General features: G+C 43.7%; 1 protein-coding gene and 1 long non-coding RNA gene across 2 annotated transcripts in view; one reads left to right on the top strand and one right to left on the bottom strand.

Annotated features, from left to right (window-relative positions):
• LOC128794988 (vascular endothelial growth factor receptor kdr-like) overlaps positions 1 to 8,991 on the top strand; it is a 124,961-nt gene extending 115,970 nt beyond the window's left edge. Inside the window, exon 30 of the mRNA XM_053955332.1 lies at positions 3,707 to 8,991. Coding sequence (XP_053811307.1) covers positions 3,707 to 3,911 — 205 coding nt within the window. The 3' untranslated portion in view covers positions 3,912 to 8,991. The remainder of the gene's footprint in view (positions 1 to 3,706) is intronic.
• Positions 1 to 19,006, bottom strand: part of LOC128794993 (uncharacterized) — a 121,720-nt gene that overhangs the window by 61,162 nt on the left and 41,552 nt on the right. The window lies entirely within an intron of this gene.

The raw sequence follows: 19,006 nt of genomic DNA, 5'->3' as shown, positions 1-19,006 counted from the left end.
TTAATGAAATTAGTTAATTATATAACCATCAGTGGCTCCTGGAGCTGCACAGTTGTGTGCTTACCCAAATCCAGCCCCTCCAGTCAGGAAGTGTGTGGCAAGCGCATTTCTTTCTCTCTCAAGATTTTTTCATAGAGCAGCACAGAAGAAAGAAAGAGAAAACAATTTCTATTTCTGCTCCTTGTTTTCCTCATGTGAAATGTGTTTGGAGAATTGTTTACCTAAAGTGGTTGCTTAATTAGATTCTAGTGAAGATTGTTTGAGCCTGATGACCAATCCAATCCACCTGTGGACTCTTGCGAGGAAGGTCACGAGCTGTAGGTCAGTTAGATATAGTAGTTAAAACAAGTAAGTTTGTGTATCTCCTTTAAATAGTATATTAATGTATTATAGTATAATTATGATAAAGAAATCATTCAACCTTCTGAACTGAAGTCAGACATCAGCATTTCTTCCCACTGAGTTTGCCTCCATTTACAATAGGGGTGTTTGCTGGGGGCTCAGGGAGAAGGTCCCTGCTGTACACAGGGCAGGCCAAGTGGCCCAGGCCATGAGGGGCTTTTGGTGACCCTGGAGCCCCAAGCACACCCAGGGCAAGGCTGGGCTCTGAGGGGCTGGGGCAGTTGCCAAGGAGATGCCAAGGACAGATGGAAAGGGATGAGCAGCCTCATCCCCAGGAGCAGTATCTGTACGTGCACAGCAGGCACTGTCTGTGACAGCAGCATGAGAGAGAAAAAGGCAAACCCCACAGAGAGCTTTAATTAGGAAATGCATTGAGATGAAAGGAATAGTGTTGGAAGTTAATTGCATTTTCGTCTGCCATTAGATAGCAAGTGACATGACTTCCTTCTGACCTAACTCACCAGCTCTCTGTCTTTGGAGCAGAGAGGAGATGGCAGCATTCAGGAGTCCTCCAAACCCAGCCTGATCTCAGCAGCAGGCAGAGTTATTTATTCCCAGATATCCAAACTCCCAACCCACAGGGGCAGGAACCCAACAGGAAAATTTGCTAGGAGTCTATAGGGGGCTGAAAATTTCCCTTTTAACCCTAATAACTCAGAGATGTGCGGGTTGGGAGCCAAATTAAAGTGATACTTGTGGGAAATGAATTTGTAGAGATTTTTTTAAGTTTGACAGAAGGTTTATATAGTATGTATTTGTATGTAAACTTTGAGATTAGAAATGTTGACTTAGAAATGTTATAGAATAGGATAGACATTGTTGAGAGAGAAACAGAATTAGAAATAAGTTTGAAAGGATGGTTTTGTAAGTAAGACTAGATACTTTAGAGAAATAGAACTATGAAAGATGTATTGTAGTAAGACTTATGAGGGGCAATTTTAAATGATTCGTTTCAAGGCACTTACAGTATGGTGATACTCTCAAGCTTCTCCCTGTCTCCAGTGACAACTTTAATACCTGGCAAATTGGAAGCCAGAGCATCCATGGAATTGTCTGACATGAGCCAACAGAACTGAGTGACAACAGGAGAATCCCATAAATAAACAAAGTTGTGGTTGCATGAGTCATGTCAGGGAAGAGTTTATCTGCAGACAAACTCTGTGTGTAGAGAATGGGCAGCTGCCAAATCTATAGAATACATAAGGAGTTTCCACTCATGTTTCTCTCTGGACAATGAGGAAAAACTTGGTTGTGAAAGCAGAGATGCTACATTTTTTGTTGAAGTTCTCAGGGTTACTATTTATTTTAGAATTTCTGCTCTGCCACTCCACAGCTTTGTTTTCAATGCCTTGTGCAGGTCTGAAAGCACAGAAACAGCAGCTTTGTTCTATAAACTCTGCAGCAATCTTAGAAGCCAGGCTCATTCGAGGCATGAGATGTGGTGGGCTAGCTCTTACAGCTCAGGCTTACTTCCCAAAACTGGAGATGCAAACCTGCCGTGGAAAGCCAGCCCAGAACACTAAAACCAGACCCTAAAATAACCAGCCCATGTCCCACTGCAGCTGATCAGAGCTGCAGCTGTGTGTTGTATCTGAATCTGGCCGCACATGAGCTTCATGACTGATGTACAGAACATCAGCACACATTCTATGGGTAATTCACAGATGGAGCCTACAGGCTGCTCCTGTGCCTGTGCACAGAGCAGAAACCAGTGTTCTACTCCAGCCAGTGCTCTGAACACCTGGGATCTTTCCAGAACCAGCAAAAAAAAATTTATTTTTTTTTAATATAGTGACACTGGTTCTGTCAGCCAGTGACAAGATCTGCAGCTTGTAGGAAACCTGAAACTTTGACAGGTTCCAGATTCAGAGGCAAGAGAACACAATTTGTAAAGTCCCAGCAGCAGAACCCAGCAGGGCACATTTACCCTTTCCAGCTGAAAGGAGCTGTGTGTGGCCATTCAACCTGCTCTCTCTGCTGTACCATCCAAAAAACATCACACACACAGTTCCTGTCCTGGACCTGCTATTTTCCTATTGATGGCTTCTGCTGCCCTCCCTCCAGTTGCTGTGCCGGGCTCCTGGCTGTTGGTTTGTTCCCTGGAGCAGGAACCGGCTCTGCTTTCTTCCTAAAGCACCCCAGTGAGAAAATGAGCAGCTGCTGAGGACTGGAAGCTCTGCAGAAGTGCCAATAAAATGAGTGTAATGAATTCTACAATTATTTGATGAACTATTTAGAACTATTTATGAACTATTTGATGAGACTATTTAGATTTGGTTTAGGGTCATTAAAATGTAACTTGATACTACTTTAAACACATATGAAGTACACACACAAAGTGCTTGGGCACTGCCTGATTTTTAATTCTCCCAAGCACATTCAAGTCATTCTGAGCTGAGGCTTGAGCAGTGCTGTGATGAGCCTGTGACTGAGATTCCTTCCCTGCAGTTCAGGGTCCTGAGCAAAGTGCAGCAGCTCAAAAGCCACTCCCACACTGGAATCCTTCAATTATCCAGGCCTCTTCCAATGAGTTGCTCAGAAACCAAGGTTGACAGAACATTCTTTTTAAGGCAGCCTATGACAGAAAGAACCTTTTGAATTCTCCGCAGCCCTTGCTGTTCCTTGAGGTCATCTTGTGACACAGGTCCAGGGTTCTGCTGCTTTTAACCCTGAGGCTGCTCCCTGTGATGGAAGTTGCTCTGTCCCACCCTCCATCACCTGGAACAAGGAAGATAGGAAACAAAAGCAGCTGGAATGCTGCAAAGCACTGCCCTTCAGCAGCCCCTGGGTCAGGAATGTTAAAGGGCTGGGGAATATAAAAGGGATTTTGCCCTGCACTGCCTGAGCTGTCCAACACACACTCTTGCTTTCAGTATTGGTTTAAATTAGAGTCTGTCAGAGATTATTCAGTATTTCATCCCTTATTATGCTTCAAGAAAAGTCATAGCCTTCAGTACAGATTTCAGAAAAGTCAAATTTTTACTGACCTGTGTCAGAACAATGAGGGAAGATATTACTGTGTGTACAGGACAGGTGCCTTTACAAGTAAGGGATCTGTAGTGCACTGAAATGTGGTGAGCTGAAAGGACAGGGCAGCAGAGCTGGAATTACCCCTAAATCTACTTTTAAAACACAGAGTTGCTTTAAATACATCAGTTGCCTCATCCAGTCAGCAAAATGTCATTGTCTTACAGCATGCCATAGAGGTAAATTGATATTTTTATCTATTTACTTCTTAAAGAAATCATTTTGACCATTGCTTATGGAGACAAGGTGGATACATCCCAATGTTTGTTCCCAACAGGCGGAGAGCTGTCAGCAGGAGCAAGGAATCCATCCTGGCTGACCATGAGACTGTCAAGTACCAGCCAGCAGTGCAGGTGGAAGAGGACACCATGGACTTCCCCTTGGAAGACTCTGTCCTGCTCCCTATGGATCCCAACCTGGAATGCCACAGCCCTCCTCCAGATTACAACTCTGTCATGCACTACTCGGCCCCCCCAGTGTAAGCAGTGCCCCTCACAGGCTGCAGCTCAGCCTTGCCAGGCTCTCCTGTGCCCCCAGGGAGCCTGGGTGAAACAGAAGGGAATTCTGCTGGGATAATGCTTCAAGTGTTTCTTCTGGCACATCTCAGATGGGATTAGAAACAGTTTAAGAGCATCTACTCTCTTCTCTTTAAAGGCTTTATTGCAAGATCTGCAGTGAATTAATGACATTCTGTCTGTCAGAGTCACAGTAGGAGTTGTAACCCTGAACTGCTGCCACTCCTTCCCCCTGGCTGGGGCTGTTCATTGGCACTGCCAGATCCACAGGTTCCTGCATTCCCATTTCACTCCATGAGGGTCATGCCAAGCTGGTTGGGAACACAAGATTCAAGCTGCTGGCCCTGACACATCCTGCAGGGATTGGTTAGGCCAGTGCTGGAAGGGATCTGTTGAAAACAGCAACCACACATGAACATTTTGGGCTTGGAGAAAAGCTGAAGTGCCCTTCCTAACTTGGGCTCTCACCTCCTGTAAATATTTCTGAAATATTTCGCAATCCAAGCTATTTTGGTTACAATTTGTATTTAATAATTTCCACTGCCCAGAGGATACACTCCCAAAGAGGGCATGGCAAGCTGGTAGTGCTGGTGTGCCTGCTCTTTGGGCCAGCAAAGCACACAGTGTGATTAAATCTGATGCCCTGGGCTTTCCCCTTGTTCAAACAGCAGTTTATTCTGCAGACATGCAATAGGGAACCTTGCTGGAGATGCTTTGTAAAGGTTCCAAGGCAAAATGACTGCCTTAAGTAAGAACCTTGTCAACTCAAACAGAACTTCCCAGTTCACACACACATTTGTGTGAATGTGCAGAAAACTCTCATTACCAGCACGAGAGTTACACAGAAAGTCTCACACACCCTTGAGGCACCAGCAGGGCAGCAGCATTTTTATGTTTCCTTTCTACACACAGGCTATTTACTAAAACAACACAAAAATAAAAAAAAAAAAAAAGCATTTCCTCTGGATTCTGTGGGGGTGCCCAAGGGTTTGACCCTGGGGATACTCTCCCTGTTAAGCTGCAAGCCCAATTCTCTCTGACTGTCTTGCCAAGGTAAATACTGGCATCATATGCAAAGCCCTTCCTGGGTTCAGAGTAATTCAAAGCTTTTGTTGCAGCAGGACTGAAGGGATCACAAATTCTCACATGTGAGACATTGACAGTGGCTTTGCCCCTGCCCCAGAGCTGTGGTGGCAGAGACTGTTACAAGTGTGCCCAGGTGCCCTCCTGTGTGCCCTGTGCATCATCACAGCAGCCTCACAAATCAGCAAATAATCCTTAGCCTTTCATGTGCTCTGTAACAATCAGAGCTGGCTTTAAAATTTAGGAAGGGAAAGGTCTCCAGGTTGCAAGGAGAAAAAACCAGGATGGGCAAGATGTTCACTGACAGCGAGGGCTGTAACCTCCTGAGTTACAAACTGATCTGTAAATGGCTCCCTGTGCAGTTTCCTCCAAGCTCTGCACAGCCCTTTCCTTTTCTTCCTTGATTTGACTTCTTCAGCAGAAAAAGAATGTTTTTTCATGATTCAGACTAGAGGGGGATGAAATCCAAGCCTTGCAAAACGATGCTGTTACCTTGGCAAAGACAGCTGCACGCCCTCGCAGCAGCGAAGGAAGTTTTCTGGATGAGTGCTTTCAGTGGGCTATGCTGAAGGAATCACAAACAAGCCTCAGGTATTATCAAAGGGGAAAACAAATCTCCAAACCCACACCACATTAACTGTGAACTCTCAAGCATCTGAAGGATGGGCTCTGGGGAACTGCACTGCTTCTTCTCCTTGACTTCAGAGTCCCTTATGAATCACCTGCAGTCCCTCCAGAGCCCCCTGCTCACAGTGCACCTGCTAGATAGGTGTGGGCTGTAGTTGCTTTATGGTCATTTTGCACTGCTTTGTATTTTAGTACCTATGTATTAAGTAGAGCTGGTCATAGAAGAGAAGAAACTACTGGGACAGAGTTCTGATGAGCCCCAGGAAGCTCATTGGATTGGTTTTTCATCAAACACTATTAGCTATCTCTAGCTGTAATCAATCAACTGGTTGATCAATCAATCCGTTCTTGTGGAAGTAAATTACTGATGAGGCAAAGGAAAGGAAGGTGCAGACAGTGTGTGGCTCTGCTGTTGACGGCCTCCACTGGAGATGTTAATGCACCTTGAGCTGGAGGGTGAGAAAACGGCATTGAAAAACCTTCACTGAGGAACTTTGAAATGTAGGAACAAAACCCGCACGTGTGTTTTGAGGAAGAATGGGAAGCTCTGCTGGATGAGCTGAGCACGTGGCCTCCCCTTCTCTGAAGGATGAGCTGCAGGGGTTTCTCCAAGAGCAGAGGCACAGGAACGTGTCTGTGAAGAGGGGCCCTACGGACTGTGGGGAGCCAGGGCCCTCTGGCTCTCAGTGACAAACATCAGCCTTTCTCTGCCACCTGAGGTGGTGAAACAGGGCACAGGCTCCAGTGCTCGAGATATTGAAAGCCCTGGTTGCACTGACAGCCCCAAAACTGAGGGTTCCTCTGCAGTGGCAGAATCGAGAACGTCCCAAGCAGATCCAGTGATGGAAGGGACTGACTGATGTTCGGGCAGCTGTTTCCAATGTTATTTCATGTAAGATTTTTTACTCCTTATAGTAAATGTAACAAGCAAAAGTATTGCCTGAAAAGTATTATTGAACATATTCTATTTTATTTACTAATATTTTGTTTGTCCTTCTCTCGCCTCCCTTAATTTAATTATTGTTCTCTTCTTCCAACGATGTATATAGTGTACCCTATAGCAACAAATATAGTATTTCATTTATATGGTAAAATTTGTAACATTTTAGTCCAAAGAGAAAGAAATACCCAGATGTAACAAAGTATTGTACTAAACATTTCACTAATGCTTGCAGGCCAGGCTCCAGTTTACAGTGCCCCACTAGTGCCATGGCACAGCAGCTCTCTTGGCTGGGAGTGTCTCTGCCTCTTACTTCTTCTCCATGTTATTTAGTTTCAGTTAGGAAACAGGAATCTGGAGGAATTTGGCAGGTTTATCTCATTCCTGGAAGCGTCACCATGTGCAGCTCGTGTTAAAGGTGAGGGATTTCCACTGCCTGGGTTTTAATTGGAGGCTGGTGGATTGGCTAGAGGATCAGAAGGGGTAAATTGTTTAAATGATGTGATGTTTATTTTTTTTCCACACTACTCAGGGATTCTTACTCGACTCCTGTCTGCCAGCTGCTTTCTCTAACCTGAGCTCAGTGGGATCTGTACTAACATGTACCTTTTGTTTCCTTTGATGGTGCTCACTCCTACTGGTTTTGTGCTCCTGGAAGCCCAGAGAATCAGAGCTCTCCATGGAATTGTGTTGTCTCTTCTCCAACAATCACCTCCCACTTAGGTGTCCAAGTGCCTTCACCTGCATGTTCTTGTTCAGGCTGGTGTTGTAACAATCTCCTGTCTCTTCTCTACTTTTCATCTGTTTCTTGTTATTTGCTCTCCCAGTCCCTTTGGATTGCTTTGCTCTGCCCTAAGATCAGGTATAGGATCATTTCACTGCTGTTTGTCTTGTGCTTGCAGAGGCTGAACTAGATAATCTAAAGCGAGATTTTCACATTAAACCCTCTATATATAGCCAAGGAAAACTAGCTTGTATTAGTTTGTCTGGAAGTCTCTTTGTGTCCTTCCCTGAATAGGAGAAGCTTTTTAATCTACTGATTTTTCAATATTGGTGTCTGGAGCAAAATGAAGGCTGGTGAGTGTGTGAATGTGATCTTTCCCAGAGTCCTCTCCTCAAACAATGAGGTTTCTGTAAGGTTCTCCCAAGTTATCCCCAGAAGAAGGGGATCCCCAGCAAGATGTACCCCAAGTATCTGCTTGGGATATCAAGGAAGTTAGATAAATCTCAAAATCTGAGTAATGGTGTCAAACAAACCCCCTGACTGCTGCAGGTGAACACACTTAGGGCTCCTGCAGACTTCAGCTGTTCTGCTTGGCATCCCAGTGACACAAACCCACCCTCACTCACCTGCTTGGCAAATCCCAGGACACCCCAGAGTGTTTCTCACAGGTGTTTCTGACATTGGATTTGCTCTCCTGTTCACTGCAGGAATGTCAGCTGCTCATGTAAGCCTGGAACTGGCCAGGCTGCTTCCTGATTTTTCCCCTCACTCATCCTTCATGTCCTGCCTCACTTTGCAGATTCCATCTGGCCTATCCCAGCTCTGGGGATGTGGGCTGGGCTCCAGGATCCCTAAATCCCGCCAGTACTGAGGGGACACACCAGGAACTCTTTGCAAGCAAATAGCTACAGAGCAAGATAAGCATTATCAGGTTTCCCTGAACACAGGAATTGCTCAGGATCAGTATCATACTCACAGATCATCCTAGAGGTTTTTTCTTATCATGCAGTGAATTAAAAACACAAAAGGCAGCAATAATTATTTTTTTCCTCCCAAAAATGTAATGGCCATACGCTGGGATCCATTTTCCTGGGTTTTTACTATACCACAAAAGAACAGAAAGAATTTTGCCAAAGTCACAGCACCAGCACCATCTTACACAAGTAAAATTCAGGGAGGAGTTTGGGATTTGGCCCTCTCAGGAGTCAGGCAGGGGAGTGTGGAGGTGTTGAGCCCAAGCACAGGGCAGTTTGTTTGACATTATTATTTCCATTTTTGTGAACATAGAATGGAAAACCTGCTGGCCTGGGTCAGTTGGGGCCACAAGGGTGACGGGGAGAACAATGTGGGATGCACTGAGCACTGTCCTGTTCTCCTGGTAGCACTATATTCATTTTTCCTTAGACCTTGAGTTGTCAAAGCAGCCACTGAAAACTGGGAAAAAACAGTAACTTGGGACCTACAGAAATAAACTTAGGAAAACTGGGAAAAGCCAGGAACTTGGGACTTACAGAAATAAACCAAGTGCCATGTTCAAACCACCAAGGAATGTTTGTCTGCCATGTTCCTGTCTGTCTGAAGAATGTATGCACTGAAAACAACGCTTTCTTATGTAGTCAAAAATTGTACTGTATCTATTAACCAAAAAAATAAAAAGATTCTATATTTATACAGCCTAGGGCTCCTTTGTGTCATCTCTTGGTATGAAAAGCGGTGTCCTTGAAGCAGAATAAAAATAAATAATGCAGCAGTTTTGAGGGACTTTTGCAAGGCATAGATCTCATCCAAATTTCTACAGGGGGTTCCAAAGTTAGGACAGAGGCTGCCACATTGCTCAGAGGGAACTGCCCACTGTGTTTGCTTAAAAGATTCACAGACCTCTGAAAAAAATGGGCAATTTGCTGGAGAAATGCACCAAACCAGCCTCTGCCAAGAACAGCCCGTGGAACACAGACATTGTGTCTGGTTACTTCTAAAATATCTCAATAAATGGAGCTGAGAAGAGAGAATCACAGTTCTGCCTTCTAAGCACAGGCCATGGTCACCAAAGCACGTCAGTACAGACGTCTGTGAAGATAATCCGCAGAACATGAGGGCATCTGGGGCTTGTTCAGCCTCAAAAATCCAGAGGTTGTGTTGGATTTGGCTTGCCATAATATTCTAAAAAGAACACCATTAAGTAAATACTTCCCAATATGTTATTGAATTCTCTTTTGAATAAACTCTGTACTGTTGAAATACAGATTATTCCATGCTCTCCATTTGTAGTGAAGGTTTAACATTCAGAATGCCCAGGGAAAAAATCTCCCAGCTCCATCCAAGTGCAGCAGACCTGCTGCCATTTTCCTCACCAGCTGGCTGGTTTTTCTGGAATACCATTCCTATTCCTCTTTCCACTTTGGTGGCACAGCAGATAACTACCAGAAAAAAAAAGAGATTTTCTTTTTACATAGTGACAAATACCAGTTTCTACTCATGGCTTAAAATAAATACTGGTATTAGGAAACAACAAAAAAAATAAGTGTGTTAGAGTTTCAGGGCCATTCTTCCATTAGCAGCCTTAAAAGTTATCGGGCTGTGTATTTTGCCAGTCACATTAAAAACTATGAAGCACTCAAGTCACTTCAAACATTTTAGTTTCTCTTCATTCCCTGTTCCAAACACTCCTAGAAATAAGTGTCTAAATTATACATGTCATTTGAAATGCAGCAATCTCCTTTCATCCCCATAATGAGCAGGAACAGTCTTCTCTGTAAACTGAAGAATGTTTTAGTTCCTTACATAAGGCGTGAGTCACTTTGAGCTCCGCGCTGTGGAGCCGCCTTCCCGCGGAAACCGATGGATTAAAGAGGGGAAGCAAAATATACAAAATTAACTCTGGTTTGCTTTTAGCACTAAATGTGAATTATTAATCACACCCAGCTTGAGTTACACTTCTGGAAGGGACCTTGCTACAGCAAGGCTCAGAAAGGAATTTGGGGAAAAAGGACAACTTTGGAAATGCAGAAATGGAATTTTGCTCTTAGGACTTGGCCAGGGGATGTAACTTCTCCATCCCTTACTTTTGCTGCATGGGATGGAAAAGATTTTTATTTTTACAGCAGCAGCACGTAGAGAGGCCAGGTCAGAAAATTTCAGCCTAAAGTATCGAAGCTTGGTGGCTTAGGGTGATAAGAATCCCAGGAGAAAACAGGGACTAGCAAGAGAAAGATTTAGGATTAAGATACACAGATTTGGTGGTGGTGGTGACATTAGAAAGCTGAGAAGAGAATCCAGCTGATTTCCAGTCAAGTCTTTTTCCTTCCTCCCATAATCAGACTTGAGAGGGTTTCAAAAGTGCAAAGGTTTAAAAAGAGTAGAAAATGCTGTTCATTTTTAGTGCTTTGGACACACTGATGCTATGAGCGGTAGATGAGAATGTTGTGTCAGAACCTTCCAGTATCCACAGCTTACAGAGGCTCCCAGCACACATTCCATGGCCAGTTCATGGTGGCACACAGAATGGCTGCTGCTGGCTGCACCGGGATGAGCTGGCTCTGTGTGGAGGGTGGAAGAAGCCCTGCAAGGACCATAAAGAAACTGTTCTTTTGTCAGCACAGTCAGTGATGAGTGGCAGCTGTTCTACAGCCTGATGAGAGTCATTAAAACTCTGAGAGGAGAAACTGCTCTGTCTAAACTCCTCCAGGGGTTCAGGAACCAGAACTGAATCCCAGGAAATCCCAGCTGTGGCAGTTGACTTCACCTCCCTCCATGAGGCACAAAGTGAGACCTGTCTCTTCCTCTCTGCAAGCAGTGAGGACTTTACTTCTCATCTGCACCAACCACAAGGGCAGAGTAACATGGCTTCTAAATACTCCTGGTCCAGATTTCCTCAAGGAGCCTTTCAGAAAGAGCTGTGGCTCCCTGGATGTAACAGGACTGAAGCTGTTGTAATACCAAATGTCAGGATAATTAAATAAATTAGGAGAGCCTCCCATGTTCTTCCTGTGAGTTTGTCCCTCATGATGCTTACCCTGAGTCCGTGATCCACACAGAACGCCTGGGGCCGATTCCAGCCTCTTCTTCACTGAGCAGAAATAGCACCCAGTAAAGAAGAAATATTTCCTCTGAGCTTTAAGCTGTTCAGCTTCTGGGACCAGAGATTTTTCTTCAGAGGGTGAGCTAACCATAGAGGAGATTAAGAGATGGAGTTATTCTGTCAGACATTCCCAGGCCCATGAGCACATGGAAGGAGCTTTGGTTGAAAAGAGAACCTTCAGCACTCTGTGAAAAATGAGAAATCCTTATAACCCAGCATAGGAAAGGGTAGGAACAGATGTCCACAGGGTGCCTTGGCTAAATCCATGGTATGGATGCCACAGGATTAAGCCCATCTCTTGCATACTTTTAGGGCAAATTGCAACTCCACAGGTGGTTTAGTCAGTTTGGTGATCTCACCAAAGTGAGATCAGAGTGATCTGACCCATCCAAACAAAGGCAAAAAATACTCTTTCAAATATTAAGAGTGCATCAGGAACCTTATGACATTCACTGAGGACAAATCCTGCACTTAAGAACTAAACCCTCTCTGTGACACATTTTGGGGCTGACTGACCCTGCTCTGTGCAGGAGGGTCAAGTTTGGACCTCTTGAAGTTCCTTCCAGCCTGAACAGTCCAACAGCCAAGTCTGAGTCATTGTTTCATCCTAGCAGGCAGTAAATCACCAGGATAACCCCCAAGCCACATAGGCCTGGCCTTTTCAAGCAGTGGAGAAGGGGTTGGTGACTCACCTGAAGCCTCAGCAGAGCTCTGGGAATCCTGGAAAGTGGAGTCTGCTAATAATTAATTAGTATCAAAACTAAAGATGTGGCAACACTGATCTCACACAGCAAAGTGAAACAAAACAAATTACATTCTTCTTGTGTAAAGAAAAGCCTAAGTTGGCTTTTCTAAGAAAACTCCCAGGCAATTTTATCTCACAGCTTTGTAGATACTCTTGTGCCTTTTGCTTTTTCCTCCTGCTCCTCTGCTTCATTTGTCAGTTAACAAAGAGGACTCAGTGCTCTCTCATGACAGAACTGATGCATTTATCACACCTAAATAGTGACATTAGACAGTAGCTACTCATGTCCACTCTATTAATTTGTGAACTGTCCACTTCCCCAGATCTCTTTCAGGGAAAAGATTCGTAATGGTATGGATTCTCTGGGAAGTCAAGTCTCCAAAATCAAATCAAATTCCTGAAATGATTATAAAAAGTTTTTAAAAACTTGAGTCTTCTCCTTTGCAGATAAAGCAGGAATTTTTCTCTCTGATGTCATGTGGGGGAAAGAGACCCAAGCACTTGTCAATAATACACTGATCCTTGTCTGAGTCAGACATGGTGAGTGTTTCTCCTTTTACCATGATTTTTTTCTGCTCATAGTTGTTACAGTGAAAACTTTGTAATTTCTGGCTTTTCCCTCTTGTCTTTCTTTCTTCCCCTGTAACATTGTTAAAGGAAAATTCAAGCCTGACAGCAGGCAGGATCAAAGAGACCAGGAGCATAATGAAGTCCTTGTTCTCCCACTAAAGAAAACTCATCCCTGGAACTCACATATGTAGGGATGTGCCTTCTGCCCTTCCAGGAGGAGCAATATTAGCAGGACTTTTTAAAGCTAGGACTACACACTCAGTGATCCTCAGGGCCAACAGAGCAAACCTGGCATCTCTGGACACTCATCTTGGAGCAGCAGTTATTTTTAAACTGGACCATTGTCACAGTGAATTCCTCAAAATCCCAAAGGTTAAGTTGTTTTTTCATAACTATGCATTAAAAAAAAAAACAAACCAAACCAAAACAACAGGAAAAAAAAAAAAAAAAAAAACAGCAACCAACCAAGAACTTTACTATTTTCTGGGAGAGTTTTGACCTTTTATTCATGTATATTTTTCAAAGCCAGCCCTGCACTGTTTACGCCCCAAGCTAGAATGTCACAAGCCATCTTAGCAAGGAGCAGAAGCACAGAGACAAGCAGGGTAAGGCAAGGAGAGCAGGTGGAAGGGCGTGAGGAGCAGCAGTGTGGGGGATTGAGGTAATGGGTTCCTTAATCTTGTCTGCTGAAACATCTGGGATGGACAGGATTGCATTCCTCCCTTTCCCCAAAGCCTCTGAAATAAGCACCTGACACAACGTCAAGATGGAAGTGCAAGACGACTTTACAGCTCCACGAGGAAGGACAAGAGGGTGGAGTGGAGCCAAACCCTCATCTCCCCAAGCACTGAAAGAGCTGGATCCAAATCACAAAGCTGGCCATCACAAAGGATTCCTTGCCTGGGTGATGGATTGTTTCTGAATCCAAACTGCTCTGGAGGTTACAGCAGCAATTCCTCCTGCTGTCAGGATGACTCACGGCCAGCTCAGACGCTGAGACCTATTGACTCAGCATCCCTCCTCTGCTGAATGAGATTTTCCTCTATGCTGATGAAACACTCTTTGGCCTTGATGCTAATCTTTGAATCTGTGAGATCCCAGATGTCTTCAGGATGTTGTAATAAATGGGAAGTGGCAACAGATTGCAAAGGAAAGTGAGGTTGTCTTCTTCTTTGCATTTGGACCATTTTTTCCTTCCAGGAAGGAAAAGGCAGGAACTGAGGAGAGCACAGGCGCTGTTCTTCAAGTGATCTTCTGGAGATGGTCCTGGTGCATTGCTTCTCTCTGCTCTGGGAGCACAGACCTGCATCTTACTGGGGCCTGCATCAAACCTCCTCAAAGAGCCACAGAGGAGTACTGACCTCACAGCTCTGTGTCTCTGGGAGCCAACATTCATCCCAGCCATGGGAAGAAAGAAAATTCTCAGCTGGCAAAGAGAAAAACAGACTCCAGATGTACTCAGGAACAAATTTTCCTATTCAAAATACAGGCAGAAACTTTCTCCAGACTTCAACAGATCACAGCTCTCTAAAGAAAAAATGTAATGTAATGTTGCCCTAAATCATGGTCAGTAATTCTCTCCTCCTAGCATTAACCCAAGGGTGGCACAATTGACAATAACCTATTTATTAAAAGTTCATTTAGTACACAGGTGCCAGGGACTTTTTTATTTCAGTTAGACTAACATCCATCTGTTTTTCTGGTTTAACCCCATTCAGTAAAGAGGAATATTTTAATGGGCTTAAACACCAACTACTCACTGAGTAATTTGTGAGTGAATAGCAGTTCATGCTGCCCTACTCCAGCTTGATACAATGGGAAAAGGCCTGAAAAGAGAAAGTAAGAACTCTTGGGAGCTGGAAAATCCTTGCAGGGGCAGCAAGATCTTGGTGCTGTGACATTAATAAATTTTGCCACATCCAGGGTTTAGTTAAGTCCCCCTGACCACCACCAGACAGAGCTGCACTGATATTTGGATTAGTGCACAGTCACATCACTCAATTCCTCAGATTCAGGGCACAATTTGTCCTGCAGAAAATTCCCTCCTTTCCTGCTTCTATGCAAAGTGCCCCAAAGGGTGCTGCCGAAGAGAGGTCATCACCCGGAGGGAAATCCAGAAACAGCTCCCACAAAAGCAGCAGTCCAAAGCAGACCATCAGAACCTGGCCTGACTTTCTAGTTTTTCATTATTTTAGTTCCCCACTGCATTTGAGAGCTAGGAAATTTAGGAAATTCAAACCAAACAACAACATAGGGGAGCACATTCAATTTTCTTCAAAGGCAGACTAAGGCTGCAAAATGTGAGCACAGCACGAGTTACCTCATGAAATATGAAAAATGCCAATAAAGGACAGCATAAATCCCCAAATGAATTCATGACCCTCCTTTTGTTTTCAAAGATTCTTCAACATGAGCTTGAAATCTGGGAAGAAACACTGCACAGAATGCATTTGCTGGGGTTTATATTCCCACACTTCAGAATCCTCCTCACCATTCCCAGTACTCCATTTGAGTTGGGATCAGTCTTTGCTGCTGCTCTGGAGGGATCAGGAACATTTCTGGTTATTACTGATAGCAAAAGATTCTCTCCTAAAAAAAACAGACACAGGAAACTTTAGGAGATCAGGACAGGCCTAGAGCAAGGACAGGCACAGGGGGACTTTGGAACAGGCATAAACCCAGTTTCCAGAACTTTTGCAGCTGGTTAATTCCTCCCCTCTAATTGTGAAGTCATGCCAGGATGAAATTAGGAAAATGATTCTGCAAGGCGACAATTGGAATCAGGTTGGCAAAATCAGCTCTTATTGATAGAAAGTAAAAGATCCAAACTTGAATTTTTGCCATAAAGGAAGATGTTGGGAAAGATGAAAGTTTGACAAGAAAGTCTCACAGATATGTATGCTTGGCAGAAAGATTTTTGAATGTAGAACCTGAGAATAAAATAGAGATGGAAGCAAGTTTTGATATAAAAGAATTGCTGAGCCAGTCCTACTGGATAACTAAGAAGGCAAAGGGTATGTTGGTTAGAGTGGTTTTTATGGCTCAGAGCAAAGGATCAACCCACCTTAAACAAGAAGATGTTTTTACCAAGCAGAAAGATTCCACAGGCAAACAAGGGTGCCGATGTTGCAAGTAGAAAAAAGGTCTCACAATTTTCCACTGCAAGAAAACTGAAAAACAACTTCCAGCTTAAACTGTAACATACTAACTTCTAGTGATTGGAGAAAGTAATGTGAATATGGTAATGATAGTAGTTATAGGCTATGGGTAAAAGTTAAGGTATAGATTGGTTCCTTCCTGGTATGAAGATGCTCAGAAAAGTATGTAATGCATTGTAACAAAAACTAAAGGGTCTTCAGGCTTTCCTACAGCTGGAGCTGACAGCTGTAGGCACAGGCTCTGCCACCCACGACCCTGGGCTGCTGGAACACCTTGGATACAATAAACTGCATTTTGAAGAGCTGCTTGGAGTCCTGCATCTCTCACTACGGCTCTTACAGGAAAATTTCTTTTTCACATAATGATTCTATACCTCAGAGGAATAAAAGGGAGAACTAGTATTGTACTTTTATTTTAAAATCTACATCCTCAAAAGTGACAGGAAGCATCATATGAAACATTTCTAGGGTAAAGTTGAAAGAAAACCACTTCCCAGAAGTTTGTCACATATACCTGCAAAGAATGCTCGTTAGAACTTCATTTTAATGAGGGATGAAAGGGATTGCAAAAAGAGTCGATGAAACTTTAACACAGCTTCAATATTTACATTTACTGGTGAATATAATTTGCTCACAGAATGATTGGAAATGTTATAATGACACTTCATATTTCAATATTTTTGTGTGCCACACAGATAGGAATGTGTATACATTTGCAAAATCATTTCAATGCATCATCACTGCTCCATGTGTCTTACAGGGCTGAGAAAATGTGTAGAAACTTAAAAAAATCAGTAAAATACCAACTTTGATCAATTGAGAGTAGGCACTACTTGTAAAGTGAGGCACTCATCTTCACATGACAGAGAAATTACCATAGCTCTTTCCTGGAAAAGTTATGGATTATGAGTATAGATTTATGAAATTGCTCAAACTTTAGTAGTTTTTTAGATGAAAGAGCCTGTGGAGGGGAAGGTTTGGTCTGTGTTAGATGATGTCTGCAGAGGAAAACTCCTTTCAGGAAGATTTGCAGAAGGCAAATAAGAATGTGCTGGATTTTTCCAGAAGAAGACATTAAAATCTTCAAGTTTTCAGGCTTGAAAATCCATCTAGAGAACTGGATAACTGACTTTTTTAGGGAAAAGTGTAAGGTTTCACCCCAGCCCCTTCAATGCACATCTAAAAGGATGTCCTTTGTCACCCTGCAGTTGAACCCTGCCTCTGACAGAACAGACTCAAACCCTGCCCCACAACAGCTGGGCCCACTTCATTAAAACAACTAAGAAATAACAGTGAAAGGGCTGGGAGCTCTGAGAACTGAGGGTGTGTAGAAGAAACTGAAAGTAAGACTGTATGAGAGTAAAAGACTGAACAAAACCCCTAATTATATTACTCTAAAAGTGCCAAGTATCTTAAAAATATTAATTTTGTGAATTGGAGGAACTGAAGGCTTGCACTATTTTGTTAATTTTGTTAATTATGTGATCATTTCTGCTGGAAAGTGCATTCCTCTGCCAGGTGTGTCAGGATGCCACCCACAGCACCAAAATATCAAACCAAAAATACTTTTCTGAACTGTGTGGCTGAGAATTCTCTGATAAGCTTTGACAAAAGCTTATCAGTGGCTGAGTTAGACTGGGGAAAGGGAAGGCAGGAATATCTGTAACCACCTTTGCACTGTCCATCAGTGCACACAGAGCCCTGACTTCTGCTTTGCTCCTGAGCCAGCAGCCTTTGGGCTGTTCCATCTTCCCTCTGAAAAAAAGCCAGCAATAGAAAATCTCCAAGAATGGCTGGCAGGGAGCAGGCAACAATCCTGGCCTTCCTCAGGATTCCCAAAATGCCAGCAGTGTTGAGATAAGTCAGGGGATTCCTGGTTTTTACACCAGTTTTTGTGCACAGATAAAATACCTTTAATTCAGAACCCTGGAGTCCACTGAACAAGAATGGAATGGGTGCAAGGGAATTCCAATCTTTTCCTTCACTCCCACAACGTCCTTGCTTGCAGTCTTCTTGCTGGCAATGCTTTTGTGAGGGTGCCTGGAGGCTTTTGTGCAGGAAACAGCAGTTTGTCATTTCAGTATCCAGTCCTGCCCTTGGAAATTATTAAAATCCAGGACATCTTTGGAATGGGAAATTAAATGTGTTCTCCAACAACCCCCTAATACTGCTCCTGTTGCTGGCAGCTATGTTAAAACAAAGATGTTCAAATAAAATTGCTATTAAAAAAAAATTGAATTGAACTTTTCAATGGAATTAGATTTTCCGGAAATTTTATTAGCTGGCAGGTTCATAAACTACAACAGAAACAAAGCAGGAAAACCAAATCATTCTTCATGAGCTATAAAAAGGTAGCAAAGGGGACTTAAAAAAAGGAATATTTTGAAATATTAAGTCTACAAAAGGGAGTTTTGTCTTTCTGACAGTAAATGGTTCCTACAGATTTGTTAAGGTTATAAGCTCATAAAATGTAGAGTAAAATGAGGTGTCAGCTAAATTCTAACAGCTAAATTCTAACAGCTAAATTCCCATCCCAGTGCAGAAGAGGATTAACAAGCCTCCCAAGCCATCCACACCCCGGTGCCACTGGCTTTTCCCAGGACTCACAGGGAATGGCAGAGTGATCCCAACAAACTGCTCAGGGAAGAGCAGGAAAGCTGGGACCCAGCTTTGCACAGCAAATGTTCCACTGGGGAATGGCAGCCACCAGCCCTGCCCCAGGTACGGCTTTGCACTGTCTCCACTGTCTCAGGTTACAGATGTGGCTGGGGGTGCGTATCCATCTGTCAGAGCTGGGGCAGTTCTCTGCTGTTCCTTGGGCAGTTTTCTTTATCTCTCCCACAGCCAATCCTCCCTCCAGGAGATCTCTTCTCTTCATGGGTCATTAATTATTAATTATCTCCTGTTCATGGCCAGTGAGTGTCCCTGCATGGCTGAGAAAATTCCATCATCCCACTGGGAGATGCTCTGCCCAGGGGGAGGAGCCAAGCATTCCTACCTGGATACAATCTGACCTGGGGAATACCACAGCAGCCTTTGCCCACTGCATTTCCAGAGAAGCAGCTTTCTTCCCCACTGCATTCCCAGAGGAGCAGCTTTCTTCCCCACTGCATTCCCAGAGGGAGCCCAGGCCCATC

Source organism: Vidua chalybeata, chromosome 14 (assembly GCF_026979565.1).
Source record: "Vidua chalybeata isolate OUT-0048 chromosome 14, bVidCha1 merged haplotype, whole genome shotgun sequence".
Classification (NCBI taxonomy): Eukaryota; Metazoa; Chordata; class Aves; order Passeriformes; family Viduidae; genus Vidua; species Vidua chalybeata.
This window is presented reverse-complemented; position numbering and strand designations above follow the sequence as displayed.